This window comes from Blastocystis hominis (assembly GCF_000151665.1).
Source record: "Blastocystis hominis, Singapore isolate B (sub-type 7) whole genome shotgun sequence assembly, scaffold_8".
Taxonomy (NCBI): domain Eukaryota; class Bigyra; order Opalinata; family Blastocystidae; genus Blastocystis; species Blastocystis hominis.
The window spans coordinates 221,286-243,772 of NW_013171867.1; the positions used below are offsets into that span (position 1 = coordinate 221,286).

General features: G+C 48.9%; 13 protein-coding genes; 6 read left to right on the forward strand and 7 right to left on the reverse strand.

The window, feature by feature from the left end:
- Positions 1-567: 567 nt before the first annotated feature.
- GSBLH_T00004736001 (uncharacterized protein) lies at positions 568-1,561 on the forward strand. XM_013043696.1 has 4 exons: positions 568-621; positions 652-766; positions 797-1,373; positions 1,404-1,561. The coding sequence occupies exons 1-4, from the start codon at positions 581-583 to the stop codon at positions 1,547-1,549; spliced, it is 879 nt and encodes a 292-aa protein (XP_012899150.1). The 5' UTR covers positions 568-580; the 3' UTR covers positions 1,550-1,561.
- Positions 1,562-1,778: 217 nt separating this feature from the next.
- GSBLH_T00006877001 (uncharacterized protein) lies at positions 1,779-2,869 on the forward strand (the record flags this gene model as incomplete). The annotated part of the gene is made up of 5 exons (XM_013043697.1): positions 1,779-1,823; positions 1,856-1,984; positions 2,016-2,294; positions 2,330-2,533; positions 2,570-2,869. The coding sequence occupies 5 exons, from the start codon at positions 1,779-1,781 to the stop codon at positions 2,867-2,869; spliced, it is 957 nt and encodes a 318-aa protein (XP_012899151.1).
- Positions 2,870-3,645: 776 nt separating this feature from the next.
- GSBLH_T00004737001 (uncharacterized protein) lies at positions 3,646-5,073 on the forward strand (the record flags this gene model as incomplete). The annotated part of the gene is made up of 2 exons (XM_013043698.1): positions 3,646-4,206; positions 4,237-5,073. 2 exons carry the CDS (start codon positions 3,646-3,648, stop codon positions 5,071-5,073), a joined length of 1,398 nt encoding a protein of 465 aa, XP_012899152.1.
- Positions 5,074-5,427: 354 nt separating this feature from the next.
- On the forward strand, positions 5,428-6,114 carry GSBLH_T00004738001 (uncharacterized protein). XM_013043699.1 has 3 exons: positions 5,428-5,498; positions 5,530-5,709; positions 5,745-6,114. Exons 1-3 carry the CDS (start codon positions 5,463-5,465, stop codon positions 6,084-6,086), a joined length of 558 nt encoding a protein of 185 aa, XP_012899153.1. The 5' UTR covers positions 5,428-5,462; the 3' UTR covers positions 6,087-6,114.
- Positions 6,115-10,149: 4,035 nt separating this feature from the next.
- Positions 10,150-10,763, forward strand: GSBLH_T00004739001 (Ribosomal protein L32e). XM_013043700.1 has 3 exons: positions 10,150-10,347; positions 10,382-10,662; positions 10,697-10,763. The coding sequence occupies exons 1-3, from the start codon at positions 10,261-10,263 to the stop codon at positions 10,731-10,733; spliced, it is 405 nt and encodes a 134-aa protein (XP_012899154.1). The 5' UTR covers positions 10,150-10,260; the 3' UTR covers positions 10,734-10,763.
- An 11-nt stretch (positions 10,764-10,774) lies between these two features.
- GSBLH_T00004740001 (uncharacterized protein) lies at positions 10,775-11,791 on the reverse strand (the record flags this gene model as incomplete). Its single annotated transcript, XM_013043701.1, has 9 exons — positions 10,775-10,938; positions 10,972-11,122; positions 11,152-11,196; positions 11,228-11,282; positions 11,315-11,401; positions 11,433-11,482; positions 11,513-11,595; positions 11,628-11,679; positions 11,717-11,791. 9 exons carry the CDS (start codon positions 11,789-11,791, stop codon positions 10,775-10,777), a joined length of 762 nt encoding a protein of 253 aa, XP_012899155.1.
- A 319-nt stretch (positions 11,792-12,110) lies between these two features.
- Positions 12,111-13,756, forward strand: GSBLH_T00004741001 (subunit NuoF (NDUFV1); the record flags this gene model as incomplete). XM_013043702.1 has 6 exons in its annotated part: positions 12,111-12,147; positions 12,185-12,309; positions 12,341-12,613; positions 12,648-13,256; positions 13,286-13,387; positions 13,420-13,756. The coding sequence occupies 6 exons, from the start codon at positions 12,111-12,113 to the stop codon at positions 13,744-13,746; spliced, it is 1,473 nt and encodes a 490-aa protein (XP_012899156.1). The 3' UTR covers positions 13,747-13,756.
- Positions 13,757-13,999: 243 nt separating this feature from the next.
- GSBLH_T00004742001 (uncharacterized protein) lies at positions 14,000-14,410 on the reverse strand (the record flags this gene model as incomplete). The annotated part of the gene is made up of 2 exons (XM_013043703.1): positions 14,000-14,263; positions 14,294-14,410. The coding sequence occupies 2 exons, from the start codon at positions 14,408-14,410 to the stop codon at positions 14,000-14,002; spliced, it is 381 nt and encodes a 126-aa protein (XP_012899157.1).
- An 18-nt stretch (positions 14,411-14,428) lies between these two features.
- On the reverse strand, positions 14,429-15,985 carry GSBLH_T00004743001 (uncharacterized protein; the record flags this gene model as incomplete). XM_013043704.1 has 10 exons in its annotated part: positions 15,926-15,985; positions 15,767-15,895; positions 15,648-15,734; positions 15,538-15,615; positions 15,379-15,504; positions 15,236-15,346; positions 14,886-15,203; positions 14,755-14,856; positions 14,620-14,722; positions 14,429-14,589 (listed from the first exon to the last, which is right to left on the reverse strand). The coding sequence occupies exons 1-10, from the start codon at positions 15,959-15,961 to the stop codon at positions 14,429-14,431; spliced, it is 1,251 nt and encodes a 416-aa protein (XP_012899158.1). The 5' UTR covers positions 15,962-15,985.
- A 15-nt stretch (positions 15,986-16,000) lies between these two features.
- GSBLH_T00004744001 (uncharacterized protein) lies at positions 16,001-16,711 on the reverse strand. XM_013043705.1 has 3 exons: positions 16,671-16,711; positions 16,518-16,555; positions 16,001-16,486 (listed from the first exon to the last, which is right to left on the reverse strand). Exons 1-3 carry the CDS (start codon positions 16,693-16,695, stop codon positions 16,046-16,048), a joined length of 504 nt encoding a protein of 167 aa, XP_012899159.1. The 5' UTR covers positions 16,696-16,711; the 3' UTR covers positions 16,001-16,045.
- Positions 16,712-16,971: 260 nt separating this feature from the next.
- On the reverse strand, positions 16,972-18,144 carry GSBLH_T00004745001 (uncharacterized protein). XM_013043706.1 has 1 exon: positions 16,972-18,144. Exon 1 carries the CDS (start codon positions 17,994-17,996, stop codon positions 17,022-17,024), a length of 975 nt encoding a protein of 324 aa, XP_012899160.1. The 5' UTR covers positions 17,997-18,144; the 3' UTR covers positions 16,972-17,021.
- A 400-nt stretch (positions 18,145-18,544) lies between these two features.
- On the reverse strand, positions 18,545-19,038 carry GSBLH_T00004746001 (uncharacterized protein; the record flags this gene model as incomplete). XM_013043707.1 has 2 exons in its annotated part: positions 18,545-18,627; positions 18,658-19,038. 2 exons carry the CDS (start codon positions 19,036-19,038, stop codon positions 18,577-18,579), a joined length of 432 nt encoding a protein of 143 aa, XP_012899161.1. The 3' UTR covers positions 18,545-18,576.
- A 371-nt stretch (positions 19,039-19,409) lies between these two features.
- On the reverse strand, positions 19,410-20,615 carry GSBLH_T00004747001 (uncharacterized protein; the record flags this gene model as incomplete). XM_013043708.1 has 2 exons in its annotated part: positions 19,843-20,615; positions 19,410-19,810 (listed from the first exon to the last, which is right to left on the reverse strand). Exons 1-2 carry the CDS (start codon positions 20,573-20,575, stop codon positions 19,410-19,412), a joined length of 1,134 nt encoding a protein of 377 aa, XP_012899162.1. The 5' UTR covers positions 20,576-20,615.
- Between the last annotated feature and the right edge of the window lie 1,872 nt (positions 20,616-22,487).

Genomic DNA, 22,487 nt, shown 5'->3' on the forward strand with positions numbered 1-22,487 from the left:
CAAAAGGCTTTATGGGGCGCCATTAGGTACAATGTGGAGAGAATTCGGTATGACATTCATCTATAGAATATCTATGTGGATAATAACAGCCCGTAGCGTGATTTTCCACGAAGTGCAGAAAAACGAAGTAATTGGGTGTATGGGAAATAGGGGTGATGGATTAGTTGCATTCATATCCTTTTTCAAAAAGCATGGAAAAGAGGAGGTCGTGAAAAATCACTTTGTGTCCACTACGTAAGTCCCAATAATCTGAACAAGCGATTTGTGAAGTATCAAAAGGTTCAAGGAATCGAATCTTCTGCTTTTAGGTTCCAGGGTCGAATAGACATATTTTACAAAGTGCATTTGTGCGCGAGGGAGCAAAAAGAAGCAAAACGTTCCGTTATTCGGGCGAACAAGAAAACACAAAATGACCACTATGATAAAGAAAGACAATTCCGACGTGAAAATGGCAAAAATTGCATGAATTATAGGGTATTTGTTTGATAGAAAGCGGGATATTTGTGGTGATACGTCCTAATTAAATTCTGTCGAGACCAGCCACCTTGGTTCGTCACTATTTTTCTGATCTAACGCTGTTATGAGAAACGTCACTGTCGCTGCCACTCAGATGACCTGCACGTACGTTTAGTGCAGGTGTGTGAGGGATAGGCAAGTTGTGGATGAGAACATTGCCAAGGGAGAGAAACTCATTCGTGAAGCCGCGGCTAAGGGCGCGCAAGTTATTCTGTTGCAGGAGCTTTTCAGCGATTGGTATTTCTGCCAAGTTTGTTTTTGAGCCGTTTTCCAATTCTAGGACGAGAAGCAGTCTTCCTTCTCGAAGGCCGAACCTGCTGGCACCAGCAAGCTGATTTCTCACTTCAGAAAAGTGGCCAAGGAATTGCAGGTGGTACTCCCCATCTCCTTCTTCGAGAGAGACAATCAGGCCTTTTACAACTCGATTGCCATCATCGACGCGGACGGAGAGGTCTTGGGAGTATACCGAAAGAGCCACATTCCCGATGGACCTGGATACGAAGAGAAGTTTTACTTCAGCCCAGGCGACACGGGCTTCAAGGTCTGGGACACGAAATATTGTAAACTTGGCGTTGCCATTTGCTGGGATCAATGGTTCCCCGAAGCGGCACGCATCATGGCTCTGATGGGCGCGGAGGTGCTGATGTATCCCACCGCCATCGGCAGCGAGCCGCAGGACCACTCGCTGGTCAGCAGCGGGCATTGGCGTCGCACGATGCAGGGCCATTCGGCGGCGAACTACGTGCCGGTGGTGGCGAGCAACCGCATCGGCGAGGAGTTCGGCGATAACAGTAGCATCATGTTCTACGGCACCTCGTTCATCACGGGTCCCACGGGCGAGGTGGTGGAGGATGCAGGTAGGAGCGAGCAGGGAGCGTGAGGGGTAGAGGATAAGGTGGATGTGGTGCTGACGCACACGTTCGATCTCGATCAGATCGCCGCGGCGCGAGCCAGCTGGGGAATGTTCCGAGATCGCCGACCGCAGCTGTACAAGCCGATCCTGTCGTTGGATGGACACACCATCCAGTTGTAATTAGCGTCTTTTGGTGTGTTTGTTGAAGCAAAGAGGAAAAGACACAATCAAGGTTGGCATTATTCCGAATTGTTGGATTCGGTTTGTGGGCGATCGAAGCAGAACGATACTCTGAACATGAGTGAAATCTCTATCGAAATTGTGAGAAACGAGAAGCGGTGATGAACATTAGAACACCATCGAGGAATATGAAACGTACCTCAAAGAGAGGAGACGAATGCACGAATTGATGAAGGAAGATAATTTGAATTCCTTTCGAGATGCGTTTTCAAGTGTATTCGGCAGAATCTGTGAGTGAACGCCTAGACACGACGCAAGCCCGATCTTTCAAAAGCATCCAAGTTCACAAACAAGGTCAAGGTGTTTACCGCGGACCAATGCGACTCTCTTGTAACTCAGCTGGATTCCCTTAGCTTGTCGAAGTATGATAATGAAGTAGTGCATGCGGCCTCGCCCTTTCCACTAGATTGTAAAAGCCTTTTTCCAGAACTTGGCGGAGAACAAAAAGATGAAGAATTCAGACGCAATTTGGTTCGCAAAGTTCGCTGCCGAGCTGATTCGTCGCTACCCCTCAACTGTCCCCATGTTCGAGGAGGAGTTCAACACTGTTTTCGCACAGTACAAAGCGCAGCCCAAGCAGCCAGTGAATCGCATGTTGTTTTACGTGTACTGCGAATTGTGTCTATTCGGGTGCATCGGCAAGGAGAACGTCATCGGCAAGGTCCTCCGGCTCTTTTCCGAAACCGTACTTGATCATTCCCAACTTCTCTCACATGGCAGTCTCAAAACCCGTCAGTAACGCAGCTAATGATCTTATTTGCGGTGCAGTACGGTTTTGAGTTCATCGGCGTCTATCCGACCTATCTCATCTCCGAATTGGTGATTCAAGAAGTCCTTCAGAACTACGCGCCGCTCATCCAGCCATCGCTCCAAGGCCGTTTTCTGAGTCTCTTCGCGGACTACCACTCCGCTCTCGTCAAGAAGGTGAGACATCATGTCGAGCATCATCATCATGCGTAGGGCAACGAGGTCTGGGAACTTCAGTCCCAATACCATCGCGACGCACTGCATCAAACAGCTCTGCGCGGCATGGTCTCCGAGGAGCTCGAAGCCAAAGAAAAGGACGCTACGCAGCAAATGAAGGAATTGAAAAATCAGTCCGATTTCTGGAATTCCATAATTCGCAGAATCAGCGTTCTCTCCAAAGCCTTGAATCTCGAAGAGCCGCAGTACATCGAGAAGGACGTCCAGACGCGCAGCGGCTTCGAGGTAGTCCCGCGGGGATTCTGCGATTTAGTCGCTGACGGTTTTGGTCCCTGACCGCGATTATTCGGGTCCTTTCGCGGACGAGGCGGAGCACATGTTCTATACGAACATTCCAAACCTCTCCCAGTTCGCTGCCTCCCCCGCGAAAACCGCGAAATCGACGCGTCCCCCAAAAGTGGAAACCGTGGAACGCGAACTCATCGAGCTGGACGACGACGTCGACGACGAAACGCCCCCCTTCGGCGAGGACGACTCCGACGAAACCGGAGAAACTGGAGAAACTGGAGAAACGGAGAAACCGGAGGTGGTGGAAACGAAGGAGGAGCGGCTGATGAAGGGATTGTTGGAAGTAAATAGCGCGGATACGGTGGATAAGGTGCGGGTTGTGCGCGCGTTTGATGTAGTGGTGCATGGAGTTCTGCGCGGTGAATTCGGCGGGGAGTCGGAGCCTGCTGCTGCGGACGATTCTGCGGTCGTACGTGCGGCATACGGAGCTGCATCGGTACTTCGCGCGCGTGATTCGAGAGATCCATCCGCTGTACGAAGCGCTGGGAAGCGAGGTGGAGAAGAGCGTGCGCGTGGGAGAGCGGAGAGAGCGTGAGGCGTAGAACCGGTTCGTGTACGAAATGAAAAAGGGAGGCGTGCAGTCGAGCCATCTGCTAGAGTCGGTGGTGCACTTCGTGATCGAGCTGGTCAAGATGCAGTGCTCCTCGCCGATTCTCTTTCTGTACTGCTTGAAGAAGCTCTGGATGGACCGCACGCTCCACCACATCCAGATGATCGCGCTGCTCGTCGAGTCGCTCGGACCGCTCATGCTCTACATCGAGGAAATGCAGGGAATCATGAACAAAGAGCTCGACCATGTCAAGACCGTCTGTCTTTCCAAGGTCGTCAATGCCGATTCCGCGGTTATCCTCATGAACGCGTACTATGTGTGTCGTCCCGACGAGCGTCCCGCGATTAAACGCGTGGAAATCCCGCCGCAGCAGCGCTATCTGCAGTATTTGCTCGGCGAGAAGCTGGAGAAAGCGCAGAAACAGCGCGATCTGGACGGGATCGTGTCGCGTCTGATGGAATTCAACATCTACGACACGACGACGCTGCTGCTGATCGTGCATGAATTGCTCGCCGTGCCGATTCGGTCCTCTCTGCTGGTGCAGAACGTGACGATTCTCGCGGCCAAGCTGGCGTACAACGTGCCCAGGCTGGGCTGCATGCTGATCGACCAGATCTACGAGCGGATTTTCTGCTTTTTGGACGCGATGGCGCGCGAGCGAATCCAGGAAATCACGAGTTTACTCGATTTGGTGGGCATGATGTTCGAATACAGCCTCTTCTCCGAAGACCAAATCGTCAATCTGCTCTATCTCTTCATCGAGTACGGACACATCGTATCCACGGTTCCACGTTTCTCCTTTTAGGCCACGCCTGACATGCGGAAACGTCTTTCCTTCCTCCCTTCGCGTCCCTTCGTCGCTCATCCGCTCGTTCCCTTCCTCCACGACCCTCCGCAAAACGTTTTTAGGCTTCGCCTTGCCGTGCAGCTCGCTTCGCAGTGCGCGCCCTTCCTCGATGAAACCGTCTTTGACGACTATTTAGTGTACCTGCAACACTATTTCCTCTGTAAAGTCGACGTGGATATCGAAACCATCAACGAGTACCAAACGCTTCTCGCCAATTTCTGCATCAACCCGCCGTTTAAGTCGTATATGGAGGCGGAGAACGCCGTCGCCGCGCTCGAAGTGAAGGCGGGAAATGGCGCTTCCCGCCCTTTTTTGCATTCGTCGATTTATGTGCTGGATAAGAACGAGGACACGGAGGAGAGCGAGAAGGCGGAGCAGATCGAGGAGTCGCTCTTTGCGGCCGAGTCGACGAAGCAAGTCGACGAGACGGAGTTAATGCTCGAGAAAAAGTATAATGAGCGGATGAAGGTGGGGCAGACGCAGATCACGAACCACCGTGTGAATCTGGATAACATGGTGATTCCGATGGATTTGCAGGGAGCGGCGCGCTCGCAGAACAAGGCTCGATTCTTTGTCAAGGGAAAGAATGGCGTTGCGGTGGCAGAAATTGAGCCGAGGCTGACGGAGGAACAACTGGAAAAGCAGCGGCTGCAACGGTTGCAGCAGAGTCGAGAAACGCGACGATTAAAGAGAAAGACGATCTTGTTGAATGAGGCGCAGGATATTGAGTTGGATGATTCTGTTTTGCCGAACACGAATGATCGCGTTGCTACAAGCGTTGCCTCGAGGTGGTAAGCGGGTTCTTTTTTCGACCTATTTCGTATTCGTGTCGATTCTTTTGTATTCAGTGATGTATATTGTTTGTTCTACTGCTTTGTTTATTACACACTATTACTGAATCTTGGAAGTTCTGTAGAATGTCCTATGCGATAAAGATTCGTATTCTACGCATGCTGCGAATTTCATTTCACAATTTGCCTTGATTCTTATTGTTTTCTGGTCGATTTTTGTATTCGAACACGGCAGAATTCCAAACAGCCGATGTGGGAATTATACTAGAAAAAATACAGGATCGTGACTCATTGGTCACGGCGGAATCTGTGGGCGTTTCATCGCCTTCCTGGCGTTTTCAATTCAATAGAATAGCTGGTGCCTTTCACATATCACATCGTTAATATGCCTGTATGATTTTGCTTGATCTGATTGCGTGTCTGTGCGCTGTTTGTGGAGAAGTTGCTCATGTTTGTCTAGATTCACTACTATCACGTTGTTGGTCGCAGACTTCCTACGGAGAACGATCCTGAGCCCGAAATTTTCAGAATGAGACTCTTTGCCCCCAACCCTGTGACTGCTAAGTCCCGTTACTGGTACTTCATGCACAGACTTCACAAGATGAAGAAGGGAACCGGAGAGATTCTCGCTGTGAACGAGGTTCGTGTTTGTGGAGCGGTTGGTGATTTTGCTAGATCTTCGAGAAGAGTGGCGAGGTGAAGAACTACGGAATCTGGCTGCGTTACAACTCCCGCTCTGGTACTCACAACATGTACAAGGAGTACCGCGACACCTCTCTGATTGGTGCTGTCAAGCAGTGCTATTCTGAGATGGCCGGTACCCACCGTGCTCGTGACCGATCGATCCAGATCATCAAGACCGCTGTGGTGGCCGATGAGGATCTGAGAAGACACCAGAACATCATGTACACTCACAAGAACGTGAAGTACGCTCTGCCTCACCGCCAGTACCGTGCTGAGTCCAAGAAGTACCGCAGCACCTTCCTTGCCACCAGACCTTCTACCTGCCGTCGTTAAGCATATTGATAAGTTGGATTGGCACAGTCGGTTGTTTGTTTCATGCATCAAACACGCAAATCGCTATCGTCCAGAACGAACCTTCGCTTCTTGGAGGAGGGGAGGAGCAGCGGCGCGTCTTCCTTCGGCTCTGCGTCGGTGGCGGTGGCTGCAATGGTCCGCGTTCGCTTGGGAGAAGAGTGGTCGTTTTCTTGCTGTTGGTTGGGTTGTCTGGGTTGTCTGGGCTGCTTGGGCTGCTTCGCTTTGGGAGCTCGTTTCTTGGCGATGCACTGGCGAACGATGGAAAGAATCCGCTGGAAGGTCTGGAGAGGAGCAAAATGGTATCCCATACATCGAGAGAAAGCGAAGCAGGCACGATGGCTTCCGATTCCTCGGGTTGCAACAACAACGAACGCAGGAGAATCGAAAACGAAGGCTTGCAAGACTCGGGCAGCGCGGAAGGGAAGGGAATCCGAATCTATCGATGAGAAACACGCAACAACTCGAAATAAAATTACCGATTGAGCAGGTTTGGCAGAGAGAATGAGCGAATTGGCTTCTTGAAGACGTGTTTGTTGCGCCTCCAAATCGATTCTAGTTCTCAGAGAAGGCAAGCATTTCTACAAGAAGGCTTCCATTAATTCCGAAACACTCTCTTGATCCATTCGATGGCTCAAACGCTTCAAATTGCTCTGAATGAATTCTTTGCGTTCGTCTTCCGATTTGGAATCTATAATCAATCCATTCATTTCTTTCAATGCAGAACTCGAATCATTCGAGCCCATTCCATCACTCCTTCCATTCTTCTTCTTTTTATTGGAATTCGATTCATCATTCCTTCCTTCCCCTCCATCGCCCAGTTCAATCTCCATTCTTCGCTTTCCCTTCGCTTCCTCCTCGTCATTCTTCTCTTCATCGCTCGACTCGATCACTTTCCGCTGGCTTTTCGCCGGCAACTCTTCCAATTCGAACTCCTTCTCGTCCTCATTCTCCATCACACGCGAGCGATCAAAATGCCGCTTAATTGACCGTCCTCGCTTCTCGTTCTCTGGCATCACAGGAAGCGAATCGAGATTCAATTCCGTTTCTCCCTGATTAATCGACCCATCCAACACGCTTTCAGCGAACGAAATGGAGGAATGATGGGAGGAAGGCGCGTGATATCCGCGAGCAATCAGCTGCGACGTGCTCGGGGTTTTGAGGAAAACAGCCTCGGCGAATAGAACGGGATGGGAAGCAGCTGCGGAAGCGAAAGAAGTGAACTACATCAAGAGATGACAAAGAAACGACGATTTTCTTTGCTAATTCGGCGAGTTCGATGAGATCGGAGCGCTCTGTGGATTTGTCTGTTTTCATTGTCGTTAAAGGATCGTGAAGAATGCGATTCAGTACTTCAAAGAGGAGAACGTTGAATAAATGAGGACGGAAAATCGCTTTGACTTCCGGATGAGACGCATCGTAGTCAGCGATTAATGTGGCATTCGCATTGTCGTCTGTGTAGCTGTACATGTTGTTAAAATAGTTAAATAAGCAGTGATTGATGTGAGGCGGATGGAACGAGTAATTGTACAACAGAAAAATGAACTTTTCGAAGACAAGCGGACGATAAATAATCACGTAGATGTACGACAAACTAAACGACAATTCGTGAAATTGGGACAATCGAAGCTCATCGCCTCGCTCTTCCTCGTTTGCTTCTTCTTTTTCTTTTTCTTCTTCTTCTTCTTCTTCTTCTGTGGTTGTGTGTGTGCGAGTTCGCTTCTTTTTCAGCAGCGTAACACCGCGCTACACATCAGCAAACAGCCAAACAATCCAAACTTCTTTCATATTTTCGCACACATGCAACAGACTATCGATTCCAGAAATCAGCGAGAAGAGCGCTTTCGTCCCGTCTTTCACCTTCCATCTTGGCATTCAAATCGATTCGACTCAACGTACAGAATCAGCAAATCGGGTAATAAACGCATATAAGACATCTGCCCGAGAATCGAATTCACAACCATTTCCGTTTTGTATTTGAACGAAGACGTTTCTGGATCGTTTTGGTTCAGGAAATGGTGATAGAAATCGAAAAGAACCGTCACATTGTCGATCACTGGCACGATTTCACTCCACGGAATTTCATCGCAGAGCAATTTCTACAATTCGTCCGGCATCCAATGAACCGACTTTGCAGGTTTCCAAGCAGGAAATGAAAAATTCTTGCGAAGTCGTGTGCTTCACTTGATCGACGGTCGGCGGATTCATCGCTTCTTCGTCCCCCATCTGCGCTAAACAGGGATAAACCGTGGAAGGCGAGACGACAAACAGCCAAACGAATCGATTCATAAAGGAAGTGAGTCGGAGATAATGCGTAATATCCGATTGCAACACATCTCTATCGATCATTCGATCACTTATTGCGTACTTTTGCTGCTTTATCTTCTTTTGAATCAACGCCATGAAGTCGTCAAAGCAGGAATTCGCGATCAACACCGCCGATTGGAACACGAACAAATACTGATTCGTGGCTCCCGTCGAAGGAATCGAGGCCACGTAATTCCTCGCTCTTCGCGGAATGTACTACGAATCAACCAAACCCCGATCAATTCTTACTTTCCTGGGTTGGAAAACAAGCGAACGCTTCGATGTGCCGGTCGAAATCAACGTGGTGCGGCCGGTCATTCGGTATTGGCCAATATCCGCTGCCACGGTCCTTCGAAGCGCTTGCTTGCGAGCGTTTTCGGCGGCTAAAAGCGAAGCAAGCGAAGGCTACATAAAAAAAGAATGGAAGCAAAACGCGAAGAGAAGACTGGGAAGAATCCGATTTGCCTTTCTGAAGAGCGGATTGGTAGATGATTTGGGGAGAATAATCGCAGAAGAGGAGCACGAAGATCTCGAGAATCATCCAATGGAAGGTAGATTCTTCTTCCTACAATAAATCAAATGAAAGGTAAAAAGAAAAAAACAAGACTGAGAGCAGAGAGAGATTCGATGATGTAGTTTGAATACATGGACTCGATGAGATCTTCATGAATCTACAGCTCATCAACGCAGTTTACAACAAGTCAATACATGACTGTAGATGTATTCCACATTTCGAGATGTTTTGTCTGTGTTTTCAATGTAACAAAGATTGCGAATCAGCGATAAGAAAAGCTCCACTTGAAGAGATTGGTGAGCATTTCTCTCCGAGACCGAGAGCTCGATTGACTCCGATACCAAGTCCAGTACAGAAGACAAAACATTCTAGAGATCATGGAAATAGAAAGCACTCACAGATTTGACTATGGAGTCTGCGAAATGAAGAAGCCCGTTGCGCATATCTCGATAGCAATTATCCTCTCGCTTTGCTGGAAGTGAATAGCACACAAATATCTTTAGAATCGTTGTTAATACTACTTCATCCTTTGAACTACACATCACTACCATATTCAATACCAACGATACAAAAATCGGAATCAATTTTTGGTCAATAACGCCATGCTTTCTCAATTGTAACGAATACTCCCGATATTCCTCATTTTCTTCTTTGATCTCACTACATGCATCAATCGCTTCACCGAATATGAATACCGCAAAATATATCGTAGTGGTCGAATAATATCCTCTCCAGCTACAAAAACCTTGTCATATTCGCCGTTTTCATTCAAAATTGTTTGCCAACGACCCAAGGCATCAAAGTAAAGAAGGTCCTCCCTATTGTCAAGAACCTCATCCATGATTATGAGTTTATCAAATTGAAATAGATATCGATTGAATGTGTGTTTAGCAATCTATTGAATATGTTATTTCTCAGAAACGTCCCTCCTCGCGAATGAAAGCATATTTTTGTCTCAAATTATGTTGGCTATCCCTAGCCTTTTGCAACAATTAACCTTTCAGCAGTTATACACACAATTCATCTAGAACTGCCTCCAGCTCGCTGAATGTGCTTTCAATCACATAATACTCTTATCCCACATTTCATGTGAAAAACTAATTCGAATTAGTAAGGTGTAAAGGGGGTATAGAGAATAATACAATTCTTATATATAAAATCAAGTACTGACTCGAATCCTACCCCCAGGGTGTATTATCGTTGTGTGGACTTCTCAGTTGAAGGTATTCCTTATCATATCATATTGTTAAGTAAGCATTGTGGCCATCTACGAGCCCCTGGCGTGATTGTTTTTTCTCCTTAGCAGCGGATTTCTAATTCTGTGTGTAGTTCACTATGAGCCCCGCACGTAAGGTTAAGATTGTGAAGAAGCGAACTGTGTCTTTCCCCCGTTTCCAGGCGGACAAGTTCAAAAGAATGAACGTAAATTGCGTGTTTGGAAGGTTATTTGTTTTAGCAGCACTGGAGAAAGCCCAAGGGTATTGATGGTCGCTGCAGACGTCGCTTCCGTGGTGCTACCTTGATGCCCAATATTGGTTACGGTTCGGATGCCAAGACCCGCAACATGCTCCCCTGCGGACTGTACAAGTTCACCGTCTCGAACGTGAAGGACCTGGAGCTGCTCATGATGCACAACGAGAAGTACTGTGCTGAGATCGCTCACAGCGTCTCTTCTCGCAAGAGAATGGAGATTGTCAAGCGTGCTAAGGAGCTGTCCATCCGTGTGATCAACGCTAAGTGATTTTTGCGAAGGGAAGGTTATAATGTGTAGGGCTCGCATTGCCAAGGTCGAGGCTGAGGCTGAATAAATCTTGGTATCGAAAAGGAATATTTCTTTTGTATTGTTTGTTCAACAAAGAGAGCAGAGATCAGCGATCTGTCCAACGAACTGCTTCACCATCGCTTCGCTTGTTTGTTTCCATTTGAACTCCAATTCCTGTGTGTTCTTCTTCTCTCCGCCCATGAACACGCCTTCCTTTCGATACTCCATCTCGCTCTCCACGTAATCGCGCGCTGCCAATCACATTTCCTCTTCCCATCCCCTACCGCTTCCATGCACTTCTTTGATGCCCGTGAACTCAACAAGCTCGCGGATGTTCGTCGCTGTCACGCCGCCTCCAGCCATGATTTGCAATCGGCCTTCTGCGATTTTGCGCATCTCTTTGATGGTTTCCTTGCCCTCCATGACCGTGTTGCACTACAGTGAAGAGCAGTCCATAGATATACGCCTCCGGAAGTGAGAATGCGATCCACGCCCAAGGCAATGCAATCCTGCAATAAAAAGAAGACTCGAGATGCCTACGCGAGTCGCTTCGAGAAGATCGACCGTCATATCGATAGCGCGATGGAAAGTAACACTACGCTCGTTGTGAGAAGCAGAACGGAGTACCTCAAAGGTCTGGCAGCTTCAATCAAGCGACGATTCTTCTCCATATCGACCTTTCCGTCCTTCGTTAAGCAACCAATGACAACACCACTACAAATCAATACTGTTTGCCGTTCTCCACTTCACTCCGATACTCTTGCAGGCCAAGATATCCTCGATCATGATCTGCATCTACCATCAACTAGGTCCCTCAAAAAATACCTCGTTTTCATTGTAGTAAAAATCTCCACCTCGGGGACGAATAATGACATTTACAGGAATGTTAATCGCGTTTTTCACCGTTTCTACAGCATGGTTTGAGATAATCATATCCTACTTATCATTCCATAACTGGGGGTAGTTCCTCCGTCGATGAGATTATCGCATAACTGCAAATGTAAGCGCTTTCCAAAAACCATTCAATACTTCGACTCTTCCCGCTCCTCCACGTTCTGCGTTAATAGCAGATTCCACACGGTCGATACAAACCTCCAACAGCATATTTGTGAAATGTGTGCCAAAACTCTCATATTGGGGGATCCCACAATCATAGCAATCTTTGTGAATTCTAAAGATCCGTGTATATACAGTTGATCTCTATTATATTCTATCCTATTTACAGCTTGTTGTAAGAGAAAACAACAAAACACTCTCCATCATTTCACTCCAACCTAATGTACGTACAGTGGCTATCACACATTCCATTTTTCTAATTATTCTAATCTTACTGGTTTTTTCGATTGGAGGATCAGATCATACACAATATCGGTACGTCGACATACACTTCCGACATGCTTCCCCTTTCTCAGAATACAGCCAAATGCAGACGCTATTGACAAGAGGAATTAGAAGTTGCGGTAGGACTCCAATAAAATCAGGGGCTAATTTGTGTAGTGAGCAAGCCTAGCGTTTATAGAGTCGTTGCTCGCTCTTTCGCTGCTGGGCCCGCTGCCCCCGCTGCTGGTAATGCCGCTGCTGCTCCCCCACCACCCCCAGAGAGACATCACGGAGGTCTGTCTGTAGTTTGTTATTTCGGAGCTGAACGCGTAGGATCAAGATCGTATCTTTACAAACCTTTACAGCCAGTATGATTGGCATATTGATAGTGCCATGGAGCGTGGTTTCTGGTACAAGACCAAGGAGCTTCTGGAAATGGGTCCCGATCAGATCATTGCGGATATCAAAGCGTCGGGTCTGCGTGGACGAGGAGGCGCTGCCTTCCCTTCCGGTTTGAAGTGGAGTTTCATGCCCAAAGCCTCCAAGGACGGTCGTCCGAACTTTTTAGTGGTAAACTGCGATGAGTCCGAGCCCGGAACCTGCAAAGTAGGCCTTGTAGCCATGTCCTCACCCTAATCAGGATCGCGAGATCATCCGGAAGGACCCGCACGCCCTGGTGGAAGGCTGTTTGGTAGCAGGTTACGCCATGCACGCGCGTGCGGCGTACATCTACATCCGCGGAGAGTTCTACAACGAGAGCATCCGTCTGGAGGAGGCGATCCACGAAGCCTATCAAAAAGGCTTCCTCGGGCGAAACGCCTGCGGCACCGGGTACAACTTCGACGTCTTCGTGCACCGCGGCGCGGGCGCGTACGTCTGCGGAGAGGAGTCTGCGCAGCTGGAGTCGCTGGAGGGCAAGCAGGGCAAGCCGCGTCTGAAGCCGCCATTCCCCGCGAACGCGGGTCTGTACGGGTGTCCGACGACGGTGACGAACTGCGAGACGGTGTCGGTGTCGCCGACGATCCTGCGGCGCGGCCCGGAGTGGTTCGCGGGGTTCGGCCGGAAGAACAACGCGGGCGTGAAGCTGTTCGCGATCAGCGGACACGTGAACAACCCGTGCGTGGTGGAGGAGGAAATGTCGATCTCGCTGCGCGAGCTGCTCGAGAAGCACGCGGGCGGCGTGCGCGGAGGCTGGGACAATTTGCAGGCGGTGATCCCCGGAGGCGCGTCGACGCGCGCGCTGAATAAAGTGGGTGCGGAGAGGAAGATGGACGGTAGGACATGTGCGATGTGGCGCTGATGGACTACGACTCGCTGGGATCGTTCAAGTCGGGACTGGGCTCCGCGGCCGTGATCGTGATGGACAAATCGACGGATATGGTGAGAGAGAGAGAGGAAGAGGTGATGGGTAGATGGCGGCGATTCGGAATCTGTCGCACTTCTATATGCACGAATCGTGCGGACAGTGCACGCCGTGCCGCGAGGGACTGCCGTGGGTGTACGATATCATGTGCCGAATGGAGAGAGGACAGCTCGAGGAGAGAGAGATCGACATGCTCATGGAGATCGGAACGCAGATCGAGCTGCACACCATCTGCGGTCTCGCGGATGCGGCCATCTGGCCGATCGAGGGATTGATGCGGTCGTGGAAGAAGGAGATCCTGGAGCGATCCCGCCATCCCGAGAACTATCACCCGGAAGACTATTTCCAGAGAGCGTGGAGCGGAAAGAAATTATAAGCCTTGTTGTGCGGTGTTTGAGCGAAACAATCAATGAATCTATGAATCTATGAATCAATGAATCAGAGAGTAATCTGATGAATGGATCAATCGATCGATTGATCGATCGATCGCTACTCTTCATTCGATTGATTCCACTTCACTTTCATTCTCTCATTCACCGCCTTCCTTTTCATTCAATCAATTTCTTTCGATTTCCAAACAAACACATCCTCATTCAATCAAACAATAAACGATCCTTCTCTCCCTTTCCTCACTGCACGAACGCGCCTCCATAGTCCATTTCCTCGCTCATGCCTCCATTTGCGTCCTCCAAATCATCCATCGCGTCCTCCTTCATGATCTCCTCTTCCAACATCGCCTGTCTCTGTTCCAAAATCTCCTCCCGACTCTCAATCCGACTCTCTCCTCCCATTTCCTTCTTCCCAAACACATGTCGATTCAGCATCGGGATCTCCTCCATCTCCTCTTCCTCTTCTTCCTCCTCCTCCGCATCCAGCACCAAGAACCGATCATCCTATTCCTCACTTCCTTCCCTCACCTCCACATCGAAAACCGACTCCACGTTCTGCACCACATTCACGTTTTCATCGCCCAGCGCGCCCACATTGAACGTCTCCGAGAACTCTCCCACGATCTTCAGCCCCTCGCCTCTACGCCGCATCTCCGCTCTCTCTCATCCCTACTGCGCGGCCAGCAATCGCTGCGGCGGCTTCACATAAAACGGGATCATTCCGCTGTTGAAATCGCCGATCACGATATACGCCGCCGCGCGCAGATCCGGAATTCCTCCGCGTTTCAGCTTCCCTCGCGCGCGTGCCACGTACGCCAGCATCTCGTGCGCTAGAGCTCACCGCGGGGATCCATCGCTACCATCGCGGAAGGCGGGAATCTGGTAGAAGGCCTGGAGATACTGGAGGTTCTTGGGCAGCGACCGCATCATCTGCTCGACGGTTCCCTCGGGATCCTCGAGTTCCTGGGCGTGAGGGAGCGCACAAACTCGCGAACGTGGACGTCGACGCAGTTGCGGAGCAGGTAGGACTTGTTGTTGCTGTTGAAAATGATGCCCGGACAGTCCAGCAGCGAAATGTTCCGATCGATCTGGATTTCCTACGCTCCACCGCGGCCTCCTCGGCTACCTGCACCGTCCGCGTGAAGCCGGCCGTCGAGGAGACGCCGACGGCGCGCGAGCGCTTCAGCGAGTTGATGAGAGAGGATTTGCCGACGTTCGGATAGCCGATGATGCCGACCGTGATCGAGGTTTTCACGCCGTTGGTGCGGCAGTAGTTTTTGAGGAGCTGGAGGAGGCTGTCGGCGCCGAGACAGACGCTGCTCGCCATGAGCGTGCTGTTCGCATTACGGATGTTCATGTCGTTGCGACCGAGATGCGAGCGCTGGGACTGGGTGGAGGCTTTGAAGAGAATGGTGGGGTATTCTTGGCGAAGCAGAGAGAGCCACTAGTGGATCGAAAAGGAGAAACAGTGGAAACAGTGAGAGCGACTTGCTTGGGAACGAGATCGATTTTGTTGACTAGAAGAATGATTCGCTTGTTGGGATCTTTCTCGAGGATTTTGTGCTCGATGAGCTTGCTGCGGCAACCCTGGGAGAGAGAGGAAAGATGATGAACGATACCATGGGGTCACGAGCATCCAAAACCATGATAATCACATCGCTTTTGTTTATGACTTCTTTTAGCTGGCGGAAAAACGTACGGCGCGTTTGCTGGGCGGCACGATCCTCTTTTAGAGATTGCGTTTGCTACACAGGTAAAATAAATGCAGCAGAGACTACAAAGCTCTGGTCTTCCAGTTTCCGATTCTTTTCAAACTGCTCTGTCTTCATCTGAGCTTGTTGCACCATACTTTCAATCTATTCGTCAAGAAATCAAGGAGGCAACATACAGATATATTACTTTTGTTTCCATTGCCCTCAAATTCGTTCTGGACCGACTCCACCGCTTGCTGCACTCTCTGCTTCATCAACTTGCTCTACTCATCATAACCAATATATCTGTTTTGACTCTCTGCTCAAGCTTCTGCTTTTCACTTCCAAAGTGCGGCAGACCAATTTCCTTCGTTGGTTTGCGAATCTTCCCTTCTCTCATAGCTTTCAGCTTGTTTTGCCTGCCTTTTCGCATCGCCAACCTGTTCTGCCACTAACTCCTCTTTTCATTCCCTACAGAGTATGTTCCACGGACCTGCTTTGCAGTTGGCATGTTTCGCTAACACCCAAAAACGATTCTAACAAACAATGCAGTGTCGTACTAGTATCAAACAGAAAAAAAGCGCAGCAGATCACTTTAATTCTTAGCAGCATCATTCTTCATTCTGATCATAACTTGCTTCATTCTTCCCATGTCATGCTCTCCCTGAGCGCTCATGTCAACCAGCTTGTTCACACGCTCCCAAGGATTCGCACAGTCCATATCCTGCTCCATTCCTTCCTTCAGCTTCGACTCCTCCTCACGATTCATCTCGGCCTTGGAAGCCAGCTTCTTCTTTCTCTCTTCGCTCCAGGCAAGCAGCTCGTCACGAGCAGCCTTGAGGATTTCCTGCTTCTTCTCCATGGCAGCCTTATCCTTGGCCTCGCAGCGCTCTCTGAATTGCATGTTCCACTCGCGGGTGAATTTGAACTCATCCACGACGGGAGCAGCAGGAAGAGGAGCAGCAGCAGGGGCAGCCTCTCCAAACGGATCCTCAGCCACATCGTTGCTCTGATCAGGGGCATCAGCGAAAGGATCCTACAGATTAGCGATAGACCTGCGATCTTACATCCACAGGCTGATCAGCGGCCGCATTACCCTGGAAATCTAGAGAACGGTTAGATCCATCAAAGTGAATAATTAATCATAGATCCAGATCGCAAGGCACCACATGTTCAAAAAACAGGTTATTGAGCACCTCTTATTGCCACCAAGCACCTACCATCAGCAAAGAAATCGTCAGACATATTTGTAGGTTTTTATTCAGATAGAAATTGAACGAAATACGATGATTTTCCAATTCCACGGCAGAATCCAATTTACTTTGAATCACGATTTATATAGGGAATCTTTATTAATAATCCTCATATCTGCACTCCCGATTAGATCGAGATTTCCGTTTTCATCAGAACGGAAAGATCTTACAACCTCCTGCCACGTTCCATCTCTTCACCTCACAACACAGACCCATGCCGATCCTTTCCTTAACCGCTCCATCTTCCCTCCCGTTTTCAACAAACACATTCTCAACAAAACAGAACTTTGACCACTCCAATCCGCTTTTTCTCCGCGCTTACATGGCCTTGACCTCCCAGACACGGATCACATTATCGGTGTATCCGGCAAAGAGCGTGGCTCCGTCGAGCGACCAGCAGAGCGAGGTGCAGTAGGGCACGAGAGCCTTGGCCGAGCGAGGCGGGAACTCGGGCTTGACGCTGGCGACGCGCTCCTTGGTCTCCAGATCGAACAGCACGATCTCGTTCGTGGTGGCCACCGCGATCCAGTAGTTCGCGGGCGAGAACACCAGGTCCGTCACCGGGTCCTCCAGCGTCAGGCGGAAGTTCTCCACGCCGTTGGCCAGGTCCCACACGATCACGCAGCCGTCCTTGCCGGCCGAGGCGCAGAGCACGCCGTCCGGAGAGACCACCACCTTGTTCACCACCTGCGAGTGGCCGATCAGGTTGTACTCCACCTTCATCGTCTCCAGGTTCCACACCTTCACCAGCTTGTCGTACCCGCACGACACGATGCGAGGCTTCTCCTCCATGTTCGGAACGAAGCGCACGCACGTCACCCAGTCGTTGTGGCTCTCCTTGTCCAGAGTGAACTGGCACTCACCAAGGGTGTTCCACAGCTTGATCGTACGGTCGCGGCCGCAAGACATGATCAGGCGGTTGTCAGGGCTGAAGCACACAGACAGAACGTCCTTCTTGTGACCCGACAGCGTCTTCTCGCTCTTGCCCGTCTTCACGTTCCACAGACGCACCGTTCCATCCCAAGAAGCCGTCAGAGCGTACTGACCGTCCACGGACAGACTCACCTCCTCAACGATGTGAGAATGGCCCTGCAGCGACTTCACAGGGGTTCCGCAAGACATCACCAGAGAGGGGTCGTCAATCATGTCACCCGCCTGGAGATTCCACACCAAGCAAGTGTGATCGCGAGAAGCAGACACCAGAGTGTTGGCATCAGCCGGAGAAGCAGCGATGGAGGTCACCCATCCGTTATGGCCCTGAAGGCATCCACGAAGACTGATTTGAGCAGACATTTTCTACAAATCGGAATTAGCAATTTTGCATCCAAATCATCCACACCGAATGGATTTTACTCACAAAACAACTACTTACAACCAAAAAATCAGTTAAATCAAAGTTCCTATAAGAAAAGCAAATTAAAAGGAATCACTCCAATATTTGTGTGTTTTTTTATTCTTCGTCTTTTCTTCAGACAACTTTATAGGAATGGTTTCTATAGGCAGTGGGTAGTTTAAATATGAATTTTGAGTGCAGAGTGTGAAGAGAAGTAGAGTTATGTCGGAATTAGAGTGTATGGCAATAACCATAGGTTCTAAATGGGAAATTGAACATAAAAATGATAGAAAAGTCGAGTCAATTGGGAAATGACGAAAGTGCTAATAGAGGGTGAGATTGTGGTTCTTTTTGTGATAGTGATAGCAATTTCCTTGTTGAATGTAGACAACTAAGCAAAATTATTGAACGAATGTACTCTTCCTCGTGATTATTGACACGCCTCAAACATTAGCCTCAAATAAAGGCCTTAGCACATTCGTAGACACATTTTATTCACAAACAGTCAAACAATATTTAATTGATTAAGTAATATATTATTTAATTCGATGACTCCATATCCCCAGCATCCAGCCATTCATCTCCCGAAATCTACGCATCATTCTCCATCCATGCTCCTACATCCGAGTCCATTCCCGCATCCATATTCACCGTAGCTTGCTGCACCGGCTCCATCGTCACTTTCGTCTCCACAGTGGGCTGAGTGGGCTGAACAGGCTGAGTGGGCTGAACAGGCTGAGCGGGCTGAGCGGACTGGACAGGTTGGACAGGCTGGACAGGCTGGACAGGCTGGGCAGGTTGAATGGGCTGAATAGGCTGAATAGGCTGCATGGTACGTGTCGTTCGGGTTCGGGCTGTTCTAACAGGTTGCATAGGTTGCATAGGCTGCATGGGTTGCATAGGCTGCATGGGTTGCATGGGCTGCATAGGCTGCATGGGCTGCATAGGCTGTTGGTACATGGGAGGAGGATAAGCGACGGGCATGGGAACCGTGGCTTGCATTTCCTACGATTCATCGCGAAGAGGAACGACTACGGGCTGCTCACGATCGCGATGAGAACGTCGATGAGCGTCGCGACGCATCGACTTTCCAGTATGGCGCGATCGATTCTTGGTAGACGAGTGTTGACGCGAACGACCATCCAAAGCATAATTGCCTTCATAAGATGGGCGTGTGGCTGCATAGCGAGGCTGGTGACACACGGCGCACACGTACACCTCCGCGTTGTTGCGGCTGTGGCACACATCGCAGATCCAGCCGTTCCCGAACGAACCGTCGATCTGCATACGCGAATTGCCCGACTTCGTTCGGCGAAGCAGCGACGCCTTCTCCGGTTCTTCACGACTAAACAACTCAATCGGATGCTTCGACCTTACGGCGTGAAGAAGAAATCGAAGAGATCGGGATTCTTGAAGAGCAGGATCAACCCAATCACTCCGCCGAGAAGGAACACGAAGATAACAACCGTGATCACCGTATTCCACAGCTGCTCGCGCGGCTCGCGAGGAATCTCGATCGGCGACGACTGCGAATAGAACACGGCGGAATCCTTGCTGACGTCCTGTCCCACGAAGCACTGCACCAAGTAGGACTTGCTGGGATCCACGCGGCCGAACTCGCCGACCTCTCTGTGCTTGTTTCCCAGGAGAATGGTGCGCTCCTTCGCTCCGGCCATCGTCATCAAATAGCAAACCGACTGCAGATTCGCGTTCGTGTAGTAGTTGAACGTGATCGTGGTCTTCTCTCGATGGATATCGCTGATCGAAATCACCACTGCGCTTCACCCTTTATCGCCATCCTCCTACCTTCCTCGGTCGTGAACGTCTGCGCGATATCTTCGATCGTAGGCTTCATCGCGACTCCGTATTCGTTCTCCGCGTAGCAGTACGCCTTGTACGAGGTCCGCGCGTTCAAACCGTTGATTTCCCAGCTTCCAGACGCGGAGAAATAGTGCTGCGGGATCGCTAGAAGATCGTAGACCGACGGAGCAGCGTCCGAAGCGAGGCGCGCTGTGCACCAAACGTAGGTGGGACTCGCGATTCCGATGTTGAGCACGACAGAATAGGGAGTCACACTCGCAACGGAGAGATTGAGCTGCGGAGGCTCCGAGTTCACAGTGTCGATTTGGTCATGGGAATTCACGTCATGGTCATCCTCTCCATCGTTATCATTGGCATTCTCATCATTTGTGTTGGTGTTGTCGTTATTCGCAGAATCGGCATTGGCGGCGTCTTCTTCTTCGTCGTCGTCGTTGTCTTCCTCCTCTTCCACCACTTTCTTTGAGGCTTTTTGCTTCTTCTGCGTTTTCTTAGACTTCGATTTGGAAGCCTTCTTCTTCTTTGGAACTTCTTCCTCTTCTTCCTCTTCGTTTGCCGTTTCTTCCTCTTCCTCTACTATTTTCTTTGCAGCCTTCTTCTTCGGCTTCTCTTCCTCTTCAGCCTCTTCAGTTTCTTCAGTTTCTTCTTGTTTTTCTTCGGTTTCTTTTTCCTTTTCTTCGGTTTCGGTTTCTTCCGTCTCTTCAGCCTCCTTGACTTTCATTACTTTCTTCTGCACTTTCGGCTTTTCTTCCTCTTCCTCTTCCTCCTCTTCAGTGGTTTCCTCCTTCTTTTCAGCCTTTTCCTTGGGAGTTTCTTCTTCCTCTTCCTCTTTTTCTTTTTCTTTTTCTTCCGATTCAGTTTCAGTTTCAGTTTCAGTTTCAGTTTCTTTCTCTTTCGGCTTCTCTTCTTCTGCTTTCTCAGTCTTTTCCTCCTCCTCCTCTTCTTCTTCTTCTTTAGTAGCTTCCTCCTTCTGCACAGTCTTCTTTTTAGGCTTCTCTTCTTCTTCTTCCTCCTCTTCCTCTTCTTTGACAGTTTCCTTCTTTTTTGGCTTCTCTTCCTCTTCCTCTTCTTCCTCTTCTTTGACAGTTTTCTTTTTTGGCTTCTCTTCTTCTTCCTCCTCTTCCTCTTCTTCAGTAGCTTCCTCTTTCTTCACAGTTTTCTTTTTTGGCTTCTCTTCTTCTTCTTCTTCCTCCTTTTCCTCTTCTTTCACAGTTTCCTTCTCAGTCTTTTCTTTCGGCTTCTCTTCTTCTTCTTCCTCTTCTTCAGTGGCCTCTTCCTCCTTCTTCACGGTCTTCTTCTTGGGTTTCTCTTCTTCTTCTTCTTCTTCCTCCTCCTCAGTCGTTTCTTCTTTCTTAGTTTTCTTTTTCTCCGCCTTTTCTACGGGTTTTTCTTCTTCTTCCTCTTCTTCTTCTTCCTCCTTCTTCACAGTCTTCTTTTTAGGCTTCTCTTCCTCTTCTTCCTCCTCTTCCTCTTCAGCCTCTTTCACAGTTTTCTTCTTTTTAGGCTTATCTTCCTCCTCCTCTTCTTCTTCTTCTTTCACAGTTTCCTTCTTCTCAGCCTTTTCTTTGGGCTTATCTTCCTCTTCATCCCCTTCGTCCTCGGTTTCCTCTTCCTCTTTAGCGACTTCTTTCTTCTCAGCCTTTTCCTTGGGCTTTTCTTCCTCTTCATCCCCTTCATCCTCGGTTTCCTCTTTCTCTTTCACAACCGTTTTCTTCGGTTTTTCTTCCTCCTCTTCTTCAGCTTCTTCAGTTTCTTCAGTTTCTTCAGTTTCTTCTTTGACAGTCTTCTTTTTAGGCTTCTCTTCTTCAGCTTCTTCTTCTTCTTCCTCTTCCTCTTTCACAGTTTCCTTCTTTTTAGGCTTCTCTTCTTCAGCTTCTTCTTCCTCCTCTTCTTCAGTAGCTTCTTCCTTCTTCACAGTTTTCTTTTTTGGCTTTTCTTCTTCTTCTTCTTCTTCTTCCTCCTTTTCCTCTTTTACAACTTCTTTCTTCTTGGGTTTCTCCTCTTCTTCCTCTTCCTCTTCTTCAGTGGCTTCTTCCTCCTTCTTCTCAGCCTTTTCTTTGGGTTTCTCCTCCTCTTCCTCTTCTTCCTCTACTACTTTCTTTACAGTTTTCTTTTTAGGCTTTTCTTCTTCTACCTCTTCCTCTTCCTCAGTCTCTTTCTCTTCTGCCTTCTTCCTGGGTTTTTCCTCCTCTTCTTCAGTTTCCTCCATCGCCTTATTCTCTGCTTTCAAAGCCTCTCTTTCTATTTTAGCATCCAAACTTTCTTCCTCTGCTTCCTTCTGCTCATTCAAGTCCTTCTCCTTGATATCCTCTTCAGATACCTTGTTATCGTCTTTGACTGCAACACCATTTTCAATATCGTTGAGAATTTTATCACCATCCTCGCTATTGTTGCTTGAACTGGTTATTAGTTCTGACTTGGTCTACAGCATATTCAAAGGATAAAGAATCTTACTTTCAAGCTTTCCTTAGTATCAGAATCCTCCGATACATGTTTCTTGGACTTTTTACTCTTACGACCTTTTTTACTCTTCAGGCGTCGGTCGCTTAGATCATTTGATACAAAAGCGGATTGAGAACCATGACTGGTAGCGATTACATCTAAAATAAGTACAAAACAAAGATTGGAAACCA